The sequence below is a fragment of the Saccopteryx leptura genome, chromosome 7 (genome assembly GCF_036850995.1).
Source record: "Saccopteryx leptura isolate mSacLep1 chromosome 7, mSacLep1_pri_phased_curated, whole genome shotgun sequence".
Classification (NCBI taxonomy): domain Eukaryota; kingdom Metazoa; phylum Chordata; class Mammalia; order Chiroptera; family Emballonuridae; genus Saccopteryx; species Saccopteryx leptura.
Window position 1 is genome coordinate 118,721,959 of NC_089509.1, and position 25,677 is coordinate 118,747,635.

The 25,677-nt window shown below is 55.5% G+C and overlaps 1 protein-coding gene across 1 annotated transcript in view; it reads left to right on the forward strand.

Moving 5' to 3' along the window:
- RAMP1 (receptor activity modifying protein 1) overlaps positions 1–16,879 on the forward strand; it is a 44,617-nt gene extending 27,738 nt beyond the window's left edge. The window contains exon 3 of the mRNA XM_066346144.1: positions 16,265–16,879. Within this exon, the coding sequence (XP_066202241.1) occupies positions 16,265–16,520 (256 nt within the window). The 3' untranslated portion in view covers positions 16,521–16,879. The remainder of the gene's footprint in view (positions 1–16,264) is intronic.
- The last annotated feature ends 8,798 nt before the right edge of the window (positions 16,880–25,677 follow it).

A 25,677-nucleotide genomic window follows, 5' to 3' on the forward strand; every position in this document is an offset into this window, starting at 1 on the left:
TGGGGGCGCCTGGTCTAAAACCTTGGGATTTCTAACACTGATGCATCGTGTTGCCTTAACTGTGTAATACCCTATATATTCAGGTTCCAGCTGTCCACGTCCCTCCTCCCGCTTTCTTTTGCTTGTTTGTTTCAAGGTGGCCTCATCCATCAAAGGGAAACGAGGGGGGACCCCCCTATTCATTAATGTGGCCCACTCTAGCGACGAGGCTCCATTTTACGTTTTAGGTCGCAGTCTTTAAAATAATCTGGCTTTAACTTGTATCGTTCACTTTCCCCTCTCTTTTCATTTTTAAATAAAGAGTTGCTTCTTTCCTAAGCTATGAGTTCAATGCTTACTTACTCCAGCAACTTCTTTCTCAATCTTTGTTTAACATAATAAAGGCATTTAAAGCTGAGATGTGATTTGTCACTTTCTGTAGATTTTCATACATCTGGGTTTTTTGCCTTTTGTTATTATTATTATTATTATTGTATGTTCCTAATAGACGGTTGTCTCCTTGACTCTCTTTTTGAGACACTTTTATCCTTAGGCAAGTGCAGTTTAACGCTCACGTTTTCTGTGTGGTTCTTAACTTCTTCTTCTCTTAATGCCGTCAGTCGGATGACATTGAGTGAAGAATTCACGCGTCTGTATTTTTACCGAGACCTTCTTTGTGACCCGGGATAGGAGGACCCGCGGTGAGCACAGCATGAGTACCGGACAACGAGATATGTTTGTCTCAGTCTGTGCGAGTCCCACCGAAACTACCATGAATTCTGCACCTCTGTCTGTCTGTCTACTTGACAATAGAGCGCTGGGTTCCTCGATTCTGATCCTATTGTCATTGTTCCGGTTTCCCTTTCCCGGCAGGTTTTTACATATTATATTCTGCTCTGTTTTCATAGTGTTTAGGTTTCATGTTACTGTGCCGCCATTATGGACCGTGAGATATCATGAAATCTCTCCTTAATCACATTTAATTGTTTTTGCTTGAAGTTATCCTTTGCTTCATTGTAACGTTGAAATCCCAGCATCAAAACAACCTGAAGTTTACCGGTAACTCTTTCAAGTAACTCTTTCCAGTGTTCCTCTGGGGTGAGTCTGTATTAACAGTCTCTCTTGAAAACAGCTTATTGCTGGACTTTCTTGTTTCATCCATAGAGCAAGGAGCCTGTAACAAAGGAAGTTACATTGTATCATCCTTTATGTCCTATCTTCAGGCACTCTGTTCTGGGTCCTGAAATTTATCTTTCCACACTGATTTTTCTTTCCTCCCTCCTGTTAAAACATGATGTGTTTTCCTTTATCGTTTATTATTATTATTATTACTATTATTATTGCTTCTTCAAGAGAGAGGGAGAAAGAGAGAGAGAAACATGAATTTGTTGTTCCACTTATTTATGCATTCATTGGTTGGTTCTTGTCTGTGCTCTGACCGGGGATCAAACCTGCAACCTTGGCGTGTCTGGACGACACTCTAACCAACTGAGCCACCCAGCCGGGGTGTCCTTTATCTGTTCAATGTGGACACTCTCTTCACTCATCCAGCCGTGAGTCATGAATCGTGGGTGTTCCTATTCCTGTGTTGGTTTTCTTATATGGAGAATCCACTTCCCTCCATCCCTCTCCCCACCCCATCTCCTCGCTGATTTCAGTTAACGTCCTGACACCCACTTGTCTGTTTTATTTCTCACACTGCGTTGTCCCGACTTGTGTCCGTCACAACCCTCAGTCCAACAGGGCTCTTGGTCACTTTATCTTTGCAAAGAGACTGCTAACTCAAGCACGGCTTTTACTGTTAGCGGCCTCATGGCCTCTGACATGCGGCTTTTTATTTTTTTTATTTTTTATTTTTTTCCTGAAGCTGGAAACAGGGAGAGACAGCCAGACAGACTCCCGCATGCGCCCGACCGGGATCCACCCGGCACGCCCACCAGGGGCGACGCTCTGCCCACCAGGGGGCGATGCTCTGCCCATCCTGGGCGTCGCCATGTTGCGACCAGAGCCACTCTAGCACCTGAGGCAGAGGCCACAGAGCCCTCCCCAGCGCCCGGGCCATCTTTGCTCCAATGGAGCCTTGGCTGCGGGAGGGAAAGAGAGAGACAGAGAGGAAAGTGCGGCGGAGGGGTGGAGAAGCAAATGGGCGCTTCTCCTATGTACCCTGGCCGGGAATCGAACCCGGGTCCTCCGCACGCTAGGCCGACGCTCTACCGCTGAGCCAACCGGCCAGGGCCTGACATGCGGCTTTTTAATTCGGGCGGCTGTCTGAAGCAGGCCCTGGAGGTAAGCCCCAGGACTAATGCATTCTCGGACTTCAGACATTTCTGAGGTGCTTTCTGCTGCCTTTGGACCCGAGTGGCCGCTCTGCAGGGTCGTACACCTCCACCAAACAGCCTTGCTTTCTGAGGTTCATGCAGCTGTTGTTCTGTTGACTCTGGGTTTTTATCACGTCATCAGAGAATGCAGGGATTTCCATTTGTTTTGTAAATGTGACCTTCTTTCTGGTGTGGTCACTTGCGGGTCGCTAGAACCAGGGGACCGGGAAGGGATGGTGAAGGCGTGGGGCGGGCAGGTCCAGTCCGGAACTGCTGTGATTGTGTGTGTGTGTGGGGGGGGGTCCTGTGGGGGCCCTTTGGGCAGCTTTCAAGACACACGTCCTCAGACCCTGGGCAACCAGGACCTCCAGGGCCGAGGGCGGACAGCCTGCTCCAGCTGCTGTCCCGGTTACGGTCCATCTCCTTTGGAAAGTTCGATGAGGGCACCAGATGTTACCTTGGGCCCAGCAGCTGCTCGGTGAGGACCTAGCTGGTGCTGGGCCATTGGAGTGGTCACTGGGTAGCCCCCCGTGCTCCCGGGGGGGGTGAGCCCCAGTAGTGGGTGGGAGTCAGCTCCCAGCTCCAAGCCTCCACCCACTGTCGCTGTCCAGGTTGCCCCTCAGGAACTGGGCGAGAGACCACCGGCCAGCCGGCATGTCCTCTGCTCAGGGTGAGGACAGGATGGGGAGCTGTTGGGCACAGTGAAGCCACAGCTGGGGTCCTCTCTCCTGGTGGCACAGTGGCCGCCCTGAGACAAAAGTCACCTTCAGCCTGACCTGTGGTGGTGCAGTGGGTAAAAGCGTTGACCTGGAACGCTGAGGTCGCTGGTTCAAAACCCCAGGCTCGGGGGTATAGCTCAGTGGTAGAGCATTTGACTGCAAAACCCCAGGCTCGCCTGGTCAAGGCACATATGGGAGTTGATGCTTTCTGCTCCTCCCCCCTTCTCTCCCCCTCTCTCTCTATTTCCTCTCTCTAAAAAATGAATAAAAAATCTAAAAAAAGTAAGTCACCTTCACCAGCGTGACCAGCATCCTCGTGGCCTCCGCTGCCTGGGAGGTTCTTCCTGGGCCAGGAGACGGATGGGAACAGGGCCTGGACCCGTGCTAGTGACATCAGCGCCCCTGCCCCTCCCTGCTGGTCCCGGCAGCCTCTGCCCGCTGGAGGCGAGGCCTGGGCTCCCCCTTCACATCACCCCTGCCTTTCCCGGGGAGGGAGGGGGCCCTCCGGGAGTGCTCCTGTCACCAGACCCGAGGGCAGCGTTCCTACAGGGATAGTGGGCGAGTGTTAGCCGGGTGTCTGTCTCCGGGTAGTGAGCCCCGCTGGGTTTATTCCTTGACGGGTGTGTCATTTCTTTGTGTCTCTCTGCCTCTGGCCTGGTGTCCTGCACCCCTGACAGTATAAGGGGCCGTTCTCATCCCCACTGACAGCTTGTTCTCAGCCAGGCTCCGTCCACGGGTAAATGTCTCACCTGCGCAGGTCTCCACGCGTCCAGTGAGTTAGGAGGCCGGGTGTCGGTTCCTTCCCTCTGCCACACCCTCCGGGCGCGGGCCGGGGGACCGAGAAATGGTGCCCGTCCTCACGGGGATGCCAGTCCCGAGGCAGAGGCTCACCCACGGCGGTGCGGCCAGCCCCGGCGAGGTGCCTGTAAGGGGTGTTCCGGGACACCTGGGTGGGGCTTCTCAGACCTGCTGTGACTGCCTTCAGGGGGCAGGGGGGCTCATACCTCCTTGCTGGGAGCCATGGGCAGGTGGGGCACAGGAGGAAGGGGCAGCCCGGATGGGGGCCCAGGATAGTGGGGCGGTGGGTGGGGGTCAGCCCAGTGCAGCGGGGGGAGGGCCTCAGGGGTCCCTGTGGAACCCAGTGGCGTCAGGGGACAAAGGGGTTCCCCGGCAGAGCAGCGGAGAGCAGTGCTCTGGGCAGGCCTGATGCTGGGACGGGGAGGGCACGGCAGGGTACAGCCCTCCTTCAGCCGCCGGCGCCAGCGTGGCTTTGCAAGGACAGTGTCCCCAGGGTGTTAGTGTCCGAATATAGTGCCCTGGCTGCCACGCCTAGTCCCGGAACTCGGCACGTGTGCACACCCGTGCTCTGGCGACGGGGAGCCCTGGGGCCCAGCAGTGCCTTCGATCTGGGTGTTGGCACCGGGGGTCCCAGGAGATGCTCTGGGGCGCCACAGAGAGGCCAGCCCATGGGGGCACAGCTGGGTGAGCGGCCACGGTTCCCTGCCTTCTCCGATGCCAGGGCTGGGGTCACTGCAGGCAGACTCCCCTCACCACTGCCGGCCAGGGCCTTGGAGGACACTCCTGAGGTTTCAGAACCTGTTTCATCTCTGTGCGCGCAGACCGCAGGAGACTGGTTCTCAGAGGAGGCGGATGCCCACCCTGCCCTTGTCACCCAGCGGGTCCGCTCCGTGGCGCAGGCAGGCTTGGCAGTTCCCAGGTTGTGTCCGGTGCCAGAGCTCCCTGCCATGGAGCCAGGGACAGATTTAGAAACCTCCCGCTTCCTCCCGGCGGGCGGGCGGGGGCCCCGGATTCCGTCTGTCCTGGAGCCGGCTGAGCAGGAGCAGTGGAGGTGAAGGAGGCCAGGCTGGAGGGGCCGGTGGCCAGGACACCTTCTCCCCGACAGGGAGCAGCGGCCAGTGTGAGGGAGCCCCGCATGCCTCAAGTCAGCCCCAGGGCCGCCCACCTCGAACAGGTGACCACCGGCTGGTAGAGCTGTGTGAGGAGTGACCATGCCCTGTGAACAGGTCTCAGTGTGGCCTGTCCTTCCAACAGCGGGGCCTTTAACTGTGGTGGGGATGTGGTGCGGGGCCCTCAGAAGGCAGAGCCGTGCGCGGCCCCATGGGCCACCCACCCCACCCTGAGCGGTCCCCGTTCTGCACGGCCACAGCTCCCTGGGTGCCTCCTGTGTGGTGTCCATCAACTAGGGCGGGGTCGAGACTAAGCCTGCTCTGTCCCCAGGGCCCAGCATCACATGGTCCCAGCAGGAGCCTAGACACTTTGTGGGCGGAGTGATCACCCCCACGGTGGTCAGAGAGGCAGCACGGGGAGCTGCGCCCGCCCCGCCTGGCGCCCACCTCCGTCTCTGTCCCTGCAGCCTAACCTCGCAGCACCGGGCAGGAAGCCTCCCTGCCCCCTCCAGGCCCCCCCTGCTCCTCGGCCCATAGGTGTTTCTCTGCAGGACCTGGGGGCTGGCGAGGGGCTCCCCACCAGGAGGGAACCACACTGTGGTCTGGCCGGTGACAAGCTCAGGAACCCCAGGGCTGGACAGAGAGCTGCCCAGTGTGGCAGCAGAGCTCCGGGTTGCCCACCACACTCTGTTCAATCTCCCAGGAACATGGGAAAATACGCGTGTCCCCTTGATGGATCACAGTGGCCTTGGTTGGTCCTCCTCCCCCAGGGGGTGGAGAGCGTCCCCCGTGCGTGTTGGCTCCTCTTGTCTCCGTCTCAGCCCTGGGTGGCCCTCCAGGTGGAGATACTGCAGCTCAGAGACTCTTGGAGTCTGTGACCCGAGGACACACAGCAGCTTGGCAGATGCGTCCGTCCCAGGGCAGCTGGCCGAGATGGGGGCAGGAGTCCAGCTTGTGCTCCGCGGGTCAAGCCGAGCACCCTGCCTGGAGGAAGGGGCGCCCTCCTTTATCCGCACAGAGCCCTGCACAGCCCCACGCTGCCTGCACACGGAGCTTCCGCTGGCCGTGAGCGGGATGCAGAGCTGAAGCATCTGCTCAGGGTGTCCCCTCCGCCTGCCCCACACTGCGCCTCCTGGTTACAGGTCCAAGGGGACAAGCACAGGGACGCTCACAGCTCTGAACGTGTACCTTGGACCCTTGCTTCTGAGTGATACGTTGGAGGCTCAGCACTTCCTGCAGACCCCATATCCGACAGGAACCCCAGATGCTCCCAGGGCTCTTCGGCCCACACTGAGTCCAGAGGGCAGCCAAGGCTGGAAGGGTCAGTGAGCTCCAACACCCCTCCCTTCTGGCCCCAGGTTTGGGGAGCAAGGGCTCAGTGGCGCCCTCTGGTGGGCACTGGAGTGCCATGCTCCTCAGCCTTGTCACTCATGCACCATGGTGCACTGAGTCCTACTGTGCACCTTGCCCGGGGCTGGGGTCCAGCAGGGAACAGCGTGGGTGTGCCCTGCCCTCTGGAGGAAGGTCACCGTTCAGGGAGAAAGTAGGACAGCAAACGGGCAGCTGCAATAAGGAGCAGAGGGCCAGGGTGGCGCAGGTACAGGGCAGGGCACCAGGGTCCAGAGGGCACAGCTGGAGGGGCTGTACCCCAAAGTGCCAGCCATGTGCTCGGCTGGAGAAAGCAGATGTCCTCAGGTGGGGACAGGGACAGCAGTCCAGGGGAGCGTGAGGGGCCTCGCCCCACTGTAGAGGGGGTGTGAGGGTAGAGGCAAGGTGGAAGAAACCAGTCCAGGAGAGGAAGAGGAACCGTCCATGGCCCGAGAGGTCGTGGGGCAGGCAGGTCAGTCCTAGGCAGGTCTTCAGAGTCAGACAGAAATAAGAATGTGTGACAGGACACGGGCGCAGACCCACACCGAGCCTCTCCCCATGCTGTGCGCGGAGGACGCTGTGCGCGCAGAATGCTGTGCGCGGAGGACGCTGGGCGCGCAGGACGCTGTGCGCGCAGAACGCTGTGCGCGCAGGACGCTGGGCGCGCAGAATGCTGTGCGTTGGTTCTCGGGGACATGGGGACTTTGGGAGCACTGGGCTCCTCAGATCACCCCCAGCCCTTGTCTGTGCTATGTGAGTGGGGAACGCCCCTCTGTGCAGTGTCCCCAAGCTACACTGACCCCAGAGGCCTCTTGCATTTTCCCTAGAATGTCTCAGCGTTAGGACAGGCTGGCTTCTGGCCAGGAGCACAAGACAGCAGGGGCGAAGCCAAAGGCCTGGGGGGGCGGCTGTTCCACATCTGTTTTCTGTCATCCGAGAGTGGTGGTGTTTTGCCCAAGAGGGGTGGCTTCCCCGGGTCTCTCCGGGGCCGGGCCGAGTGCCCCGTGAGAAAGTGCGGTCCCCTACCCACTGGTGAAACACCCACCAGCCCCTGGCCGGGCACCTCTCTCTCTGTGCTCTAGCCTACTGTTCCTTTTTCGGAGACAGAGGCGTCCACTCCTCAGCCAGAGCCCCATGGTGGTGGTCGGGGAGGTGCTGCGGAGGCAGGGAGCCAGTGAAGACCTGGCTGGACTTTTACCTGTGCCAGCCGGCGGGTGTGAACCTGTCGCGCGTTGGTTGCTGACCGGTGCGTGTGAATACCGTGATTCCACGGACACGGCAGCCCCCTGTGCTTGCTTGCGTTCTCTCTTTTTTCCCCCCAAGATCTCAAAACGTCCTGTTCTATAACGTAAGGAAGTTTAGTCGTAGTAGGAACCTCAGGAAAACTCATCTTAAAGTACGCGCTTGCCTGCAGTGGTCGCAGTCATCTCAAAGCATTCCTGCCCGAGCGCTCCGGGCGCGGTCCCTCTGGGCCGGCAGAGATGCCTGACGGCTGCTGCTGTGCCCTGCCGCTGTCTTATCATTCTTCCAGGCTTGATTGGATGACCCCAACCCCTGGGTTTAGGGAGCGTTTGATTGAACCATATCCACCCCCACGCACTTCCGCTGCAAGTCCTGGGCTGAGGAGGCGGGAGTTCCAGGTGCGCGGGGGGCGTGGCACCCTGTGTTTTTAATCAGACCATGAACAAGACTTCCTTTTACATCCCCTGAGGTGCCCCAAACAAAAGCTGTCCTGTCCTGTGCAGCCTGCCTCCTCACACAGGCACGGGCGTCGCTCCGTGGAAAAAGCAACCACGCGCTACGTGGACTTGGTTATTTGTCGAGAGGGCCTCTCCGCCCCTGCTGTGTGCTCCGAGGCCCTTTCTGGAGGTGAGAGGGCCTGGCACGCTCACTGAGCCTGACGCAGGCCAAGCCAGCCTGTGGGTTTCTGTCATTAGAGGAAGTGGCCTTGTGAGCGGCCAGCCCGATCCTGCTTTGGAAAGGTTCCGCTGTGACTATGTTGGATGTCCTGGTTGGGGGCTTGGCCACCAAAGTTGGAAGCCACCAGGTAGAAGACACAACTGACCACCTAAAACTTAAACTGGAGGATTCCTGAGTGGGATGAAACTGCCTCTAGGACTCCAGGAGTAAACATGGTGTGTGCAGTGCGTGTGAGAGCTTCTTGTCACATGGAGAACTTCTTTGTGGCCCTGGCCAGAGGCTCAATAGATAGAGCATCAGCCCGGCATAGGGATGTCCCAGGTTCGATTCCCTGTCAGGGCACACAGGAGAAGTGACCACCAGCTTCTCTCCCTCTCCATCTCCCCCTTCTCTCACTCTTCTCCTCCTGCAGCCATTGGCGCAACTGGTTCAAGTGTCAGCCTGCTGAGAATAGCTCAGTTGGTCCAAGCGTCGGCCCTGGGTGCTGAGGATAGCTCGGTTGATTTGAGCATTGGCCCCAGACCGGAGTTTCCAGGTGAATCCTGGTTGGGGCGCATGCAGGAGTCTGTCTATCGCCCTTCCTCTCACTTAAAAGAAAAAAAAAAAACAACTTTGTGATTTACAAGGGTTGTTTCTTTCTCATTAGAAATGTTGAATTTTACCAAATGCCTTTCTCAACCCATATTGAAAGGGCCGCGTGTTCTTTGGCGCTGACGTGACGACGTGTGATTTGACAGTAACTGGTTTGAACTGTCCCTGAAATAAACCTACTCTGAAGTGTTCTCTGACGGTGAGCTTGCATTTGCTAACATTTTTCTTAGGACATGTGTGTCTATTTATAAATGACAGCAGAGTACATCTGCTGCCCCCCCCCCCCGTTGGGCACGTGGGCAAGTCATCTTCGGAGGCTTGAATCTGGGCTTGGTTAACTTTTGAGAAGAGCCGGGAAGCATGACATCTTTTTCTATAACCCTAAGGATTTGAAAGAACCGCCTGTGTCTAGCACCTTTTGTGAATGTAATTTTTTAATAATGTTTTTCTTTTTCTTTTTTTTCCAGATGTTCTACTTTTTATGTCAATATTTGATAGTTCATAGTTTCCCCAAAAGTATTTCAATTCAAAAATGTTTCTATTGTTTAACATACAATTTTTTGCATGGTAATCTTTCATACTTTTTCTTATTGTCTATCTGTGGTTTTGTATATTGATATTTTCTGGGTTTTTTTTCTTAACTAGACATTCCAGAAGTGGGTCTATTTCATTATACCTATTTTTTTTAAAGAATCAGCTATTGAATTTACTTATTCTTTTTCCTGTTTTTAAAAATATCAATAAGTACTAGTCTTTAATCATTATTAATGCATTTAAATTAGTTAGTTACCATTTGGGGAGATTTATTTTGTTGTTCTTTTTAAAAATGTCTTGATTTGGATACTTATTTTATTTATTTTCTTCTTTGTTTAGTAATGAGATAATTTATTTTTTTGTTCTCTGGCTCTATTCCATTAATTTTTACATGTAATATCACCATTATTATTTTCTTTTCTTTTTTTCATTATTATTTTCTTAATAGGCAGTAATTGAATTTTAAAATTGTTTGACCCCAAAATTATGAGTAATCTTCCATTTCTATCAATTTAACTTTTTAAAAAAATATATCATTTTTTGGCCCCGGCCAGTTGGCTTAGTAGCAGAGTATTGGCCCGGCATATGGATGTCCCAGGTTCAATTCCCAGTCAGGGCACACAGGAAAGGCACCCATCTGCTTCTCTACCCTTACCCCTCTCACTTCTCTCTCTCCCTTTCTCTCTCTTTCTTTCTCTGCCCCTCCTGCAGCCATGGCTCAACTGGAGCCAGTTGGCTCCAGGAGCTGAGGATGGCTCCATGGCCTCTGCCTGAGGCGCTAGCCAGAGTTCAGTTGCTGAGCAACAGAGCAGTGCCCCAGATATGCAGAGTATCACCCTTGCCAGATGGATCCAGTTGGGGAGCATGCGGGAATCTAGCTCTACCTCCCCTCCTCTCACTGGGGGGATATATATATATATATATATATATATATATATATAATTATTTTACTAATTTGTAGTTTTTAATATTGCAGTCAAAGAATAATGACTTACATTTTCCACATTGGGAATTCACCAAGATTGTTTTCCTGCCTCTACAATAGGATCCTGGGATTTCCGAAAAGATGGTTGTTTCTGTGTAGAATAGAAATGTTACATGTAGTCACTGCATCAGGTTTATTAACTTTGGTTTCCACACCCCTTTTGTACTAGCTTTTACCTACTTAACCTTGAGAAGTGTGTCCGTCTCCCCATGAAGGTGTTGTAACTCATCAGATGTTGAGATATGGGGGCTGCCCGTGTCCTGTGGGCTGTGATGACACTTTTCTCAGTGGGGACTGTCCCCCTAGCTCCACGTACTATGCTCTGCAAGGGCTCACGCTGGGTCTGCTGACTGCCCCTCCCGCCCCCCTGTCGGCACCTGAGGCCACGTGTCCCTCACACTTTTGTTTCCCTTTGCCTTTGAGGAGATTGCCGTGAGCAGGGTAGGTGGGACTCTGTTTTCATCTGACACTCTCCCTGCCCTCACAGTGTCTGCAGTCTAGTTGCTGAGACTGACAGTGAGTGAACAATCGTGTGAATTAAGGCACAGGTTCTAAGAACCGTCTATGGAGGGACGTCCCATTTCACCCGGGAGCCAAATGAGGTTGAAGCATCCAATGAAGCCTTTTCAAGGACGTGGCAGTTGAAGGATGCACAGAAGTTGGCCTTGTGAAGGTGGGGTGAAGAGCCTTCCGGGTAGAAAGTGCAGCGTGTGCAAAGGTCCTGAGGCAGAAACATCAGCCAGGGTGGCTAGAATGTAGGCAGTGAGATGGAGGGGATTTGGTTGAGGGTGGGGGCCAATTGTAGGCATTTGAGTCCAGCACAGGGGAGCACTGGAAGTATGAGGCGCAGATGACAAGACGTTTACAGTGGGCTGGGAGGTGGGGGAGGGCAGGGCCAGGGCTGTGGCAGGAAGAGCCAGTGGTAGACTGAGGGAAAGGTAGGATGCAGAGGAGAGGAAAGCAGGGGAGGGGTTTGACTGCTGCCCCTGACTAAGCTGGGTAGGGGAAAGGAGAAGCCGTACAGAGATGCCCAGGACCCTGGCCCGCATGTCTTGCAGAAAAGTGGAAACTGGTGTCAGAAGCGTGCCTTGCAAAATAACCCACCACCATGAGTCACTTCTGCCTGCTCCTTGCCACAGGGACAAGGCCACAGGAGGGGAGGGGACCTGCTGAGAGAGGGAGGCCCTGGGAGGTGGGGATGGGGTGGGGCAAGCTCATGTGGACAGGACCAAGCTTCAGGTGGGGTTGGGGTGTCACAGGGGTCAGATGTCAGAGTAGCTGGCCCCAGAGGGAAGGAGCATTGAGAGTGTGGACGCCCCGCCCCCGCGGGAAGGGTTGGCGGAGACCAATGCGCTGCAGGGGGGCTGGGGGGCGGGCTCAGAAGCGCGCAGGAGGGTCCTGGGAGGTCGACTGACTGGAGGGGAAAGTGAGGAGAGAGTAGAGGGGTTTCCTGGGGCTGGAGGGCCGGAGGAGAGGAGGACCCTGGGGAGAGGCGCCATCTGGTGGCCGCGACCCTTCTGCACGGAGGCTGCGGGGACGCGCGCGCGTGGAGCAGGGACCCGCGGGAGGTGGCAGCCGGTTAGGGAGGAGAAACCGAGGAGCCTGCCCCTGCGGGGTGGCGGGGTCAGTAGAGGTGGAGAAGGGAGAGCCTTGGGCGCCCAGGACTGGGTATTAAGCGGGTCCCAGCCCCTCTCTCCTTGCCCCTGGTCCGGGCGCCCCTCGGGGACAGTGCATTCAGCCACCGCATCCCAGCGGGACCGCGCGACTCCCACCCTACGCGGGTAGGTCCTTGTCTCCGGCTCCGCGGGGAGCGAGAGTGGTGCAGCGTGCAGCGAGTCACGGGTCTGCCCAGGCCCTGGGGACATCTGCGAAGCAGGAATGGGGGCGGGCTGGACATCCGGGTCCTGCCCCCCTTCCAGGTGTGTGGCTGCAAGGCTCTGGGTGTGCCCCGCACGTGTGGGCCCCCGCGTTCACGCTCTCCATCTCTTGGATAGCCCCGACCCCAACTTTGCTGGCTTGAAGCAGGGCTGCCAGGCACGTGCCCCCAGAGAGTATCCCCCTGGTGGCCAGGAGAGACCCGGCTGTGCTGGGCAGCGAGCTGGGGAGAGGGGATGTCCCCGTGATGGGGGTTGCTGCCCCGCCCCCGGGACAGGGTTTACCTCGCCTGGATGGGAGCACAGATAAGTGGGGTGAAGGGAAGAACGCCTCCTGCTGGCTGCTCTCAGACTCAGGGCCAGCCTCAGATGGGTCACTTTCACCTTCGCCTGTTCTCCTCGGGACGCCAGGTGGTGCTCCTGCCCCACCCCCACCAGGCAATGACAGCTGCTGGGAGCCACCCGGTTGTGAATTGTCCCAGGTAGACGGAGGCCAGTAGTGGTCAGATCAAGGGAACCAAAATCCCAAAGCTTGTCCTCACGTTTTTTTTTTGTTTTTTTTTTCTGAAGCTGGAAACGGGGAGAGACAGTCAGACTCCCGCATGCGCCCGACCGGGATCCACCCGGCACGCCCACCAGGGGCGACGCTCTGCCGGGACCAGAGCCACTCTAGTGCCTGGGGCAGAGGCCAAGGAGCCATCCCCAGCGCCCAGGCCATCTTTGCTCCAGTGGAGCCTCAGCTGTGGGAGGGGAAGAGAGAGACAGAGAGGAAGGAGGGGGTGGGGGTGGAGAAGCAAATGGGCGCCTCTCCTATGTGCCCTGGCTGGGAATCGAACCCGGGTCCCCCGCACGCCAGGCCGACGCTCTACCGCTGAGCCAACCGGCCAGGGCCTGTCCTCACGTTTTTGAGGGCTTAGCCACACATGGCCCAGTCAACTGTGGTGAGTTTATAGAACAAGAAGTGTATCCTTTCTGAGCTGTTCAACAGTGGTCGGGGAGGGGGCAATGAGAAAGCGTCCACCTTCTGGGCTCTGGCTGTGTGTCAGCCTTTGACCCATTCAGCTTGACGTGCCCAGGGACCCCGCCAGGTGGGTTCCTGCGTCTTCCTCTGGGTAGAAGGAGCCCGAAGCTCAAACAGGGGGCTCTCAGGATCACCCAGGACAAGAGGTGGACCTCCGTGAGGTTGGCAGAGCCCACACTCAGATTCTCCACATCAGGGCCAGTCAGAGGTCGCTGTGGGACAGCCACAACCCCGAGTGTTCCCAGAGCCTGTGGGCATCGGTGGACGCCTTCTTGTCAAAAGTAAGCTGTGGCCGGGGCCCTGGACATACTAGAAAACACCTACCCTCGTGGTCAAGAACATTCCCAGCACAGTCTGCCTAGCGGCCCAGAATAGAACGTTCCGGCCAAAAAAAAAAAAAAAAAAGGATAACTAGTCAGCAGCATGGGAACTGGCGTTAGAGAGTTAAATGGGAACGTTTCTCCTGATTCTTTGGGGCCCGGCTCTCAGTCCTGTGTTCTTTTTGAACAGAAGACTGTCTGTGCCCCTAGGGAATTTTTTATCACGCGGCCTGCTGACAGAGCTCGGGATGTCTATTGAAAGTTTCAGCTGTCATGTCTCTATAAATAAACAGGGTGAAGTGGTCCGACTGCTAAAAACTGGAGCTATTTTTAGACGGCGGAGGGGTGGGAGGTGGCTTTGCAGACTGGAAGGATAACATTTCAGGGAGAAAGAGCCTGATCCCAGAATAGCCCCCACCCCCTGCGGGACAGGCTCCGCCTCCTCATGGCCTCAGAGGAGCTGTGGGGGTCACTTCTTCCTGGGACCAGAGCTCCTTCCCATCCACAGATGGGAACTCCTCTTTCTAGGGACTTCCCAGCTCCAGTCCTCAAGCACAGAGGCTGGGGGTGGGGGGTGGAGGGAGACAACGTTTAGGACTGACCGTCATGGGGTCTGCAGAACCCCCCAACAACTAGCGGCAGGTTTGGTGATTCTGAGGCGAGGAGAAGGCTGCCATTCAAACCAGTGTTTGTACCACGTAGCCATGTGGTTGGTCAACAACCACTCAGAGGGCCGGACTTTGGTTTTTAAGGGTTCCCGAGACATTTGACCCTCACCACTGTACAGGGCCCTCGTCTCCGGCACTCGTTTCTTTCTCACCATGGGACCCAGCCTGTCGGGACGCCCGTGGCTTTGCCCACTTCTGTTCGGTTGGGAAAACCTCGCCCCCAGTGGGCACGGGTCCTGCACACCCTCGCCCTCCCAATCCTCATGTGGACGCAGGGAGACCCCGTCCCTGTGCACTCAGGGTGATGATTGAGAGAGCAGCCGGCGGACAAAACAGTGACCTTGTGACTCAGAGACCCTAAGAGAGTGGCCTTTCAAGGCCTCCCTGAGCCCCCCACCCCCATCGCTGCGTGGCTCCTGCGGCACTCAGTCACTTTCTAGACTAAAAACAAGGAAAAATCAGCCATCTTTCTCCTTGGGACTGTGCTGCTCTCCAGTGAGCATGTGGTGAGGGCAGCACTGCTAACACCAACAGGTAGATACATAGATAGATAAATGATTGATTGATAGATAGATAGATAGATAGATAGACAGATGATAGATAGATAGACAGACAGATGATACATAGATAGATAGGAAAAGTGTCTTCTAGATATCTCCACTTTTACCGTTTATGGAGTTCTTCATTTCTTCATGTGGGCTCAAAGTTCTTTCTGTTTTCTTCTTTTGCTTGAAGACCTTTCGTATTTCCTGTAGGACAATAAATTCTCTCAGCTTTTTTTTTTTTCCTCTCTCTGAAAAGGTCTTTATTTCAACCTAATATTTGAGAGGTATTTGTGCCGGATGTAGGATTCTGGGCAGACGATTTTCTCCCCATCAGTGTCACCAGTGCTTCAGCAATGCCCCCCACCATCTCTGGGCTTGCATCGTCTCAGGTGGGAAGTCAGCTGTGACTCATAGCCTTGTTACCTGGAGGGGTCTTTCCTCGGACTCCAAGATTTAAAAAAAAAAAAAAATTTTTTTTTTGGCCCTGATCAGTGGCTGAGCATCAGCTCAGCATATGGACATCCTGGGTTGGATTCCTGGCCAGGACACACAGGAGAAATGACCATCTGCTTCTCTCCCACTCCCCCTTCTCTCCTTTTCCTCCCGCAGCCAGTGGCTCAATTGGTTCAAGCATTGGCCCCGGGCACTGAGGATAGCTCATTTGGTCTGAGCACATCAGCCTCAGGTGCTAAAAATAGCTGGGTAGTCCAGCATTGGCCCTATATGGGGTTGCCAGGTGGATCCCAGTTGGGGTGCATGCAGGAGTCTGCCTCACTATCTCCCCTCCTCTCACCTAAAATACATATGTATTTACATTTTTTATTCTTTTATTTTATATATATATTTTTTATCTTTGGTTTTCAGAGTTTGACTTTGACGTGTCTGTGTGACTGTTTGTTGCTGCTGTTGCCTTCTTTTTGTCCTGTTTGGGGTACTTTGACCCTCTTGGGTTTGTGAATTGATGTGTCATTATTTGGGGGAAATTCTCAGCTAGTCTCTCTTCAAATATTTTTTCTTCCCCACCCCCTCTTCTCCTCCGGGACTCAGACCACGAGTGGGCGTGATATTACAGAGTGCTGTGGATTTGCCACAGCTCTTTCCGCCTGTGATCCAGGTTGGGTCACTTCTACCAACCTATCTTCACCTTTCCCAATGTATTCCTCAGAATGGGCTGCAGATTTGCCCGCCCGAGTGCTTCTTGTCCCGGGCTGATGTCTGAAGTTGCCCCGCCTCTCATCTGCCCTTAGTGTGGCACCCAGATACCAGACCTCAGGAGCAAGGAGGGCTGTCCCCTTAGGTCCAGCTCACCTTCTGGAGTATAGGGATGTGCAGGTCACTTGGGGAGCCCCCATGGGAGTCACCCAGGACCTTCATGTCCTAGATTCAGGCCATGGCCTAAGGGCCTGGGCTTCAGGAGATACTTGAGGTGGGGGAATGGGTGGGGAGCCCCTGTCCCAGGTCCCGCCTTGGTCCCCTGCCTCCCTGGGGACTGACGACCTGCCCTTCCCTCTGCAGGAGCTACGGGGAGCTCACGGACTGCACCAAGCAGGTGATGAAAGAGCTGCACTGCTTCTGGCCCAACGCAGCAGTGGACGAGTTCTTCGTCGCCGTCCACCAGCGCTACTTCAGAAGCTGCCCCGTCTCCGGCAGGGCCCTGCGGGACCCGCCCAGCAGCATCCTGTGCCCCTTCATCCTGGTGCCCACCCTGGTGACCCTGCTCGTGACGGGGCTGGTGGTCTGGAGGAGCAAGCGCCCGGAGGGCATTGTGTAGCGGTGGCCGGGAGCTGCCCCACGCTGAGGCTGTGGCCAGGCGGGGGGCCCTCAGCTCGGGGCCCAGCCCGGTGAGAGTCTTCCGGGCCCTGAGGGCCGAGCGGGCCCCACGTCCCCTCATTCTACCTGAGATCAGCTGACAGGGTTTCGGAGCGGTGGCGGAGCTGGCATTCACCTGGCAGCCCCCAGCCGGAGGTGGGGGCCTCCCTGGGAAGGGGGCCGGGTGCTAGGAGGGAGTGGGAAGTGACCATCGTTGTTTCGGGGGAGGGTGCCGACGTGTTTGTCAGCCACCCTGGGCCCCATCCCCACCTCTGGCCAGACTGTGGTTGAGTCGTGTGTGATTAAATGGATGTCCTTCAACTTGGGAAGCGTTGTTATTTCTGGGGGTGGGTCACTGGCAGGAGAAGTGAGGGAGAGACCCTAGACCAGGCCGAACAATTTTGTGCAGCCCGCAGACTAATCCACGAAGTTCAAAATATTTTGGATAAAATTAAGTAAGCCTAGGGGCCTACTTGTATTTGCCGAACGGCTGTGATCTTGCTCTGCGGCCCACATGCTGAGTTGAGTTTGAGACCCCTGCCCTAGACCCTTCAGACTCCATCTTTCCCTGACAGATGTTGATGCAGGGACCATGGCCGGGGGACCGTGGTGATGCAGGATAGCACCCACGGGACTCTGAGGCCCACACCCCACCCCTCCACAGTGTCCAGAACCACAGGGAGGCCAGGTCTGCTCAGTGCTGAGCCCCCCCCCAGCACCCCAAAAGATGCCTCCCAGCCCTCAAGCCCAGTTCCTCATTCCCACTCTGTCCCTGGGGTTTTCGCCCGCTACTTACTCTGCAGGTCAGTGCACCCCCCACCTCACACACACACACACACACCCAGCACTGCTTCCCCATTCACCATTCTTCCCAAGCCCTACGTGTAGATGGGCTTCTAGAAGTTTCTGGATGTGGGACGGGCGCGCCCACACTGTCCTTCCCAGATGTCCTCTGAGCTGAGGTCAGACCCGCAGCCCCCAGCCTGCCCCACTCTCCAGTGCCTCCCAGCCCAGAACCTGCCCCTTCTCCCCCTCCCGGTCAGCCTCTCCGTCTGCCCCAGGACACACAGCCCACCAAAGCCATCGCATTCTGGACTACCCCACACTAGCACACCGCAGCCACCAGGGGTCCCCGCCCCCTCGCTCCACTCAGGTCATGAGAGGGTCCCAGGTGTGCTCACAGGGCAGTGATTGCCTCAGGGAGTGGGGTTCCAGCACCCTCACAGCAGGGGCGGTCAGCTGCCTGCCAGGCCCGGCTTCCTCTGCCCTCACCGTCCTGCACTCAGTGAGGGTTGGAAGGAACCAGGGTGACTGTCTCCCCAGGAAGCTGCTGGCCCAGGTGAGTCATGATCCGAGCTCAGGGACAGGAACCCACCAGAGAACGCTTCTGGCTGAGGCACGGAGTCCTGAGTCTGTGGGGTGGGGGAGGCTTCAGGAGCGGGAGGTGGCAGGAAGCACTAGCACCTGAGGACAAAGCTGTCCACAGGTAAGGACATGTCCAGCTTGGCCGTGGTGGTCATTCCTCCAGTAATCAGCTACACGTGTGTCTGCGGACGCCCCAACTTCCTGAACCCGGGCATCTCTTTCAGTGAGTTCCTCACACCTGGATCCACCGCTGATTGCAGGACCCAGGGCCCCGACTCCCAGGGCCGCCTCACACCCCCAGGTCCCCACCTGTGGTCACTGTGGTCAGGGGCGCACATGGGTCTGCAGGACCCCAGCGCCTCACCCGGGGCGAGCAAGGAATCCTTCCAGAGTCAGCTTTAGGGCTGCGGCATCTGCGAGGGCGGGGCCTGTCTTCCTGGGTGTTTGCCAGCCTGCGTGTGTGTGTGTGTGTGTGTGTGCGTGTGTGCGCATGTGTGTGTGCGTGTGTGCGCGTGTGTGCGTGTGTGCGTGTGTGCATGTGTGCGCACGCGTGTGTGCATGTGCGCGCGTGTGCGTGTATGTGTGTGTGCGCGTGTGCGTGCGCGCGCGTGTGTGTGCATGTGCGTGTGTGTGTGCGCGCGCACACATGTGCATGCATGCGTGCACAATCACACTAACATTCAGAGGGGAGTTGTGCTGTGTTTCCTTCCCCTTGCCCAGCGGTCAGCGGTGGTCTTTTGGTCAAAGGGATCTCATGCCCCTGCGGTTGGCGTTGGGGTCACTCACACTTGGAGGAAGGGAGCCACCTGCCTCGCCTCGTTTCTGAGTGGCCGCTCACTTCTGCACCTCTGGCCACGGGCTAAGATTTTCTAGTTCTGGGCAAGGACAGTAACCGGGTCTGGGACAGCAGGCCACACCCAGCATGTGGCCCCTCTGACTACCATCACCTCAGAAGGAATCAGTCACTATAAGTCAGAGGACGGTTTTACATGGAAGAACTTGTTTTCAGAGCGCACTCCTCTAACGTCTCATCTGACCGATTTCGTGAAATTCAGAATGTCCGATGTTCTGAATAACAATTCTATGCCTATTATTCTTATTTATTTATTTATCTATCTATTTATTTATTTATTGGGGGGGTATTTTTCCAAAGTTAGAAGCAGGGGGAGGGGGTAGACAGACAGACTCCTGCATTCCTGCATGCACCAACTGGGATCCACCCGGCATGCCAGCCAGGGGGCGATGCTCTGCCCATCTGGGGTGTTGCTCTGTTGCAATCGAAGCCATTCTAGTTTCTGAGGCAGAGGCCATGGAGCCATCCTAAGCGCCTGAGCCAACTTTGCTCCAATGGAGCCTTGGCTGCAGGAGGGGAAGAGAGAGATAGAGAGAAAGAAGAGGGAGAAGGGTGGAGAAGCTGATGGGCACTTCTCCTGTGTGCGCTGGCTGGGAATCGAACCTGGGACTTCCACACGCCGGGCCAACACTTTACTGCTGAGCCAACTGGCCAGGGTCATGCCTATTATTTTAAAACCCTTTAAAACATGTGTTTCCTGTCCTCAGAGCCTGCAAAGAAATCATTATGAGAAAACCCGACAGGAAGAGCCAAGCTCAGGGTCCTGCCTCACCGTCCTCATCTGCATAATGGGTGCCGATGGTGTCTAACTGAAGGGCATTGTGTTGATTAGGTAAGCAGTCATGGTCAGGGTTTTCCAGGAAGCAAGGTGGGACTCCAGGTGCAGGGTGCTGGTGGGAACCACCTGTGAGCTGACAGAGGGAGGGAAGCACAGTGGGGCAGGTCCTGGGCCGCCCTGCCCTCTGAGAAGGTTCTGCCAAGCCCGGGGAGGGAGCGGGCGTTTCCTCGTGCCAAAGCCCGCTGGCAGAAGTTCTGGGGGCGGCGGGCTGCCTCCACCCACCCACCCAGTTTGGTGGAGCAGCCGTGTGATGTGTACCCTTGAGATAAAGCTTCCATGGGTTTCAGAACCCGCCGCCGGGGCTCTGGGGCTGTCACTGCCTGTGGTGTTGGAGGGGGGACAGGTGCATCCTCGCAGGGGCACCCCCAGGAGCCATCCTGTGGTTGGAGGGGGGACAGGTGCATCCTCGCAGGGGCACCCCCAGGAGCCATCCTGGGGTCGGAGGGGGGACAGGTGCATCCTCACAGGGGCACCCCCAGGAGCCATCCTGGGGTCGGAGGGGGGACAGGTGCATCCTCACAGGGGCACCCCCAGGAGCCATCCTGGGGTTGGAGGGGGGACAGGTGCATCCTCACAGGGGCACCCCCAGGAGCCATCCTGGGGTTGGAGGGGGGACAGGTGCATCCTCGCAGGGGCACCCCCAGGAGCCATCCTGGGGTTGGAGGGGGGACAGGTGCATCCTCGCAGGGGCACCCCCAGGAGCCATCCTGGGGTTGGAGGGGGGACAGGTGCATCCTCACAGGGGCACCCCCAGGAGCCATCCTGGGGTTGGAGGGGGGACAGGTGCATCCTCACAGGGGCACCCCCAGGAGCCATCCTGGGGTTGGAGGGGGGACAGGTGCATCCTCACAGGGGCACCCCCAGGAGCCATCCTGCCAGAGCACAGGGCGCCGCTCAGTCATGTGCCCCAGGGTTGTTCTTAGCTCTATGCCAGGGGTCGGGAACCTATGGCTTGCGAGCCAGATGTGGCTCTTTTGATGGCGGCATCTGGCTCGCAGACAAATCTTTAATAAAAAAATAATAACGTTAAAAATATAAAACATTCTCATGTATTACAATCCATTCATTTCCTACCGCTCATGTGCATGGTTGCGGTGGCTGGAGCCAATCACAGCTGTCCTCTGGGACAACACCAAATTTTTATTGGATAATGCCTAACGTACACGGGTCATTGTATGGCTCTCATGGAATTACATTTTAAAATATGTGGCATTCATGGCTCTCTCAGCCAAAAAGTTTCCCGACCACTGCTCTATGCACTGGGCAATGTCATTACTTAAAAATAATCCAAGACTAACCAGGCAGTGGCTCAGTGGATAGAGCCTCAGACTGGGATGCAGAGGACCCAGGTTTGAAACCCTGAGGTCGCCAGCTTGAGCGTGGGTTCATCTGGTTTGAGCAAGGCTCACCAGATTGAGCCCAAGGTCGCTGGCTTGAGCAAGGGGTCACTCGCTCTGCTGTAGTCCCCCACCCTACCCCACCCCCCAGTCAAGGCTCATATGAGAAAGCAATCAATGAACAACTAAGGTGCTGAAATGGAGGACTGATGTTTCTCATCTCTCTCCCTTCCTGTCTGTCTGTCCCTATCTGTCCCTTTCTCTGTCTGTCTCAGTCACAAAATAATCATCATCATCATCATCATCCAAACTGATGGAAGACAACAGAGTGATGGGGAATTTTAAGTGTTGGGGAGAGAGGTTATAAAATGTATATTAAGTGCACAAAATTGAGTATTGATTTTAGAGGCAAAATTTTTTTTATTTTGCTATAGTTTCTTTAAAAAAAAAAAAGTTATTGCCTGACCTCTGGTGGCGCAATGGATAAAGCGTCGACCTGGGAACACTGAGGTCACCGGTTCAAAACCCTGCACTTGTCTGGTCAAGGCATATATGAGAGTTGATGCTTCCTGCTCCTCCCTCCTCTCTCTCTCTCTTTCTCTCTCTCTCTCTTTCTCTCTCTCTTTCTCTCTCTCCCCTCCTCTCTAAAATGAATAAATAAAATAATAATAATAATAAAGAAACAGTTGTTAAAAAAACACACAAATCAATATGTTAAAAAAAAAGTTATTGTCAAAAGAATGCTGAATGTGAAACCTACCCTTTAATACATGTTTAAGAGTACAACATGGCGGTGTTGACTGCAGGTACAACCCCCACCCCACCCCCGCCCCCAGCCTTAGCAACCACCCTTTCCCCCTCCGCGTCCATGGGTTTCACTCTTTCAAATTCCCCGTGAAAGTGGAATCCCACAGGGTCTGACTTTGTGTGGTTGGCTTATCGCACACAGCGTGACATCCCCCACATTCAACCTGGTCATCCATCTTGCAGAAATCTCTTCCTTTCTATGGCTGTGATATCCCACTCCATGGACAGACCACGGTTTATTATCCATCAATCCGCTGATGAACATTTGGGTTGTTTGCACATCTTGACTGTTGTGGATAATTGTTAAATACTGCGATTTTACTTTGGAATGTGTGTTCTAAGTACATTTTTTTTTGTATTTTTCTGAAGCTGGAAATGGGGAGGCAGTTAGACAGACTCCCGCATGCTCCTGACCGGGATCCACCCGGCATGCCCACCAGGGGGCGATACTCTGCCCATCCGGGGCGTCACTCTGTTGCGACCAGAGCCATTCTAGCGCCTGAAGCAGAGGCCATGGAGCCATCCCCAGCGCCCAGGCCATCTTTTGCTCCAATGGAGCCTCGCTGCGGAAGGGGAAGAGAGAGACAGAGAGGAAGGAGAGGGGGAGGGGTGGAGAAGCAGATGGGCGCCTCTCCTGTGTGCCCTGGCCAGGAATCGAACCCGGGACTTCTGCACGCCAGGCCGACGCTCTACCACTGAGCCAACCGGCCAGGGCTCTAAGTACATTTGAGCATACATGCACCTGACCAATACAGGCAAGCTCTGCTCTAAACAAGGTGCTTTTTCTGTCCAGCCTGGGTTCATGCTCAAGTCTTTGCGTGCCACAGGTCTGAGAGCAAAGAACGAAAGGTCAGCAAATGAGGTGCTTAATGAGAACTAACACACCAAAGCAGAATTTTGTTGGTATCGGTACGATTGAAACTTTATTATAAATAAACATATACGAACAAAGAACTTTCTACAATAACTCAAAGTATTAGTATCTTAGGGCCGGGGTAACAAATTAGCGCAAACCCGGCAGCTTAAAACAACAGAATGTATTCTCTCAGTTTCTAAAGGCAGGAGGTTCTGAGGCCACAGCTCTGGTGGGGCCAGGCAGTCCGTGACGCTCTCAGGGGGGACTGCGAGGGCTGGGGGAGCCCTCCCGCCTCTCCCTGCCTCCGTCTCTGCCGGCACGCCTTGGCTTGTAGCTGCAGCACACCAGTCTTACCATCTCACCGTCTTCCCTCTGTGTGTCCTTGTGTCGTCTCTTCCTTTTTTATTATCTTTTTACTGATTGATTTTTAGAGAGGCAAAGAGAGGAAGAGAGAGAGAGAAAGAGAAACACTCATTTGCTGTTCCTCTTAGTTGTGCATTCATTAGTTGCCTCCCGTATGTGCCTTAACTGGGGATCGAACCCACCACCTTGGTGTTTTGGGATGACGCTCTAAGCGACTCAGCTAACCAGCCAGGGGTGGTCACAAACGATCACCCTCCCTGTCCCCATCCCTTTCCAACAGGACATGAAGCTTCTGCCGGCCCGGCCCGGAGTGCCGGCCAGAGCAGGAGGGGCCTGGAGCTGCGGGAGGCAGCTATCCCCCCTCCCCCCGTGGCCTCCTCTGACAGCCCAGTGACAGGGGCCCACAGGGACAGCTGGGATTTGCTACGCTCTCTGGGGAAGCTGACAACAGCTTTTATTTGCAAAATAAGACAGATCAGCTTAATATTTATGTGTCCCAAGCTGGAAAACCGGACCCTTCTCCAGAGCTTTGTCCTGGAAATCCACAGGGGGTAAAAAAACACCCCGTTAGAAGTCAAAGAACCCAAGAGATGACAGGGGCAGAGAACTTGGGAAGTGGAATTGGCCAAGGACATGCCGTTCCCAGAGCTGCTGCTGTGAGCCAGCTCCCGGATAAAACTGCTCTGGGGACAGGCTTCTTCCGAGCCAAGAGGCAGCTCTGAACTGAGCTCTTCTTCACAGAAGGATGTCCCTGGAGGGGACACAGTGGGGGGAGGTGCAGCACCAGGGACCGAGGGCACCAGGGTGCCCCGGAGTGGAGTGAGCTGAGAGGCTGGGCCGGGCATTCCTTCCTGAGGCTGAGCCCCTGCCGGCGAAACGTCCTCATCTTCATCAAAAACGTACCGTCTTCGTGGAGGACGCACGAGAAACACGTACCCAAAGTCTAGGAATGTTTACTCCCAGGGACTGCCCTCCACCGCATCCACCCCAAGGGCATAATGAGAGCCGTGCAGGAAGGACTTGTGTTGGGACGATCGTCACTGGGGTCATTTACAGACAGCGAGCAAGCGAGCGAGCGGGAACGTCCCTCGTGCCCACAGGAGAGGGCCAACCCATTAGATTAAATCCAGATGACAGGAACCGGTTTCCTGAAATCAAGTACGTGGGAATTTTGTTTCTCACTCCCTGGAGTTAATTGGAAAAGGCAGATTACAAAACAGGAAAGCGAGGTGATCTCAGCTTTGGGGTATGTGTGTGCGTGTGAGTGTGTGAGTACATGCATGTGTGTGTGCATGAGAAAGTGTGTGGAGTGTGAGTGTATGAGTGTGTGCGTGTGAGTGTGTGAGCACGTGTGTGTATGTGAGTGTGCAAGTGTATGAGTGTGTATGCATGTGAGTGTGTGAGCACGTGGGTGTGAGTGTGGGTGTGAGTGTATGAGTGTGTGCGTGCGTGAGTGTGAGTACATGCATGTGTGTGTGCATGAGAAAGTGTGTGGTGTGTGAGTGTGTGAGTGTGTGTGTGTATGAGTGTGTGTGTGTGAGTGTGAGTACATGCATGTGTGTGTGCATGAGAAAGTGTGTGGTGTGTGAGTGTATGAGTGTGTGAGCATGTGTGTGTGTGAGTGTGTGGGGTGTAAGTGTATGAGTGTGTGTGTGTGAGTGTGTGAGCACGTGTGTGTATGTGAGTGTGTGAGGTGTGAGTGTATGAGTGTGTGTGTGAACATGAGTGTGAACACGTCCCCAGGCCATATCAAACTAGGGGAAGATCCTATGATGTGACTCATAGAAATACACAATAACAACACCCACAGGATCTAACCACCATGTCACAACTGCTGGGACATCACTTCCCAGTCAAGGAGGCTGCGCTGTGCCATTAGGAGACCCAGTGCTGGACTCAGGCTTGCTGGATCCGCCTGGATCCTCTCCAGCTGCGACTTCAAGCAGCTGGTTTATCTCTCTGATGATTTATGTGCCTGGCAGGGATGGTCCAGTGTTAATCTTCACCCTGTCCCAGGACGGTGTGGTGTCCAAGCTCCAAGGAGAGGCTCGTTGCCAGAGGATCGCGTGTCCCGAGGGTGGGGATGGAGGTGGGACAGGGAGGGGACCGTGCGGGGGGAGGGGCTTGGAGACAGCGAGAGGAGAGTGTTTTTGAGACACTTCCCCCTTTCATGAACGTTGCTGCCCTTTGGCTCCTCGGGGAGCAAACTTAGGAAAGCCCTGCAGTACGTCTCACGGCCATTTTCGAAGGTGAACTTGGATCTGACTTTGGTTTCTTCTTCTTCACGGGACCTTGCTGAGATGGGCAGTGCGGTTTCCTGTCCTTACTTGGGCCCCATAAATGCACATGGGGATGAAGAGCAGCAGATAGAGGGCAGCCTGGAAACCACCCTCCTCACTAACAAACGTCCCCAGGGCTGGGGACGGCCACCCAGGCGCTCTCTCCCTCAGTGTGTGTCCCCTTCCCAACAGACATGTGCCCGGGAGCCGCAGTAGTTAGCCCCCTGGGTTTCCGGGGCAGGAGGCCGGCCGGGGCGCCTGAAGGTCAGTGGCGATGGCAGGTGGTGACCGCTGTGAACCCTCATTGCAGCCCTCGCCGTGCCAGCGACAGCCCAGCGCCTGCCCAGACTGCCCAGGTCTCCCAGAGTCGCACCCTGGCCTCTTCTCCTTACCCTCCCCGTGTTTACAAAGAAAAACAAGT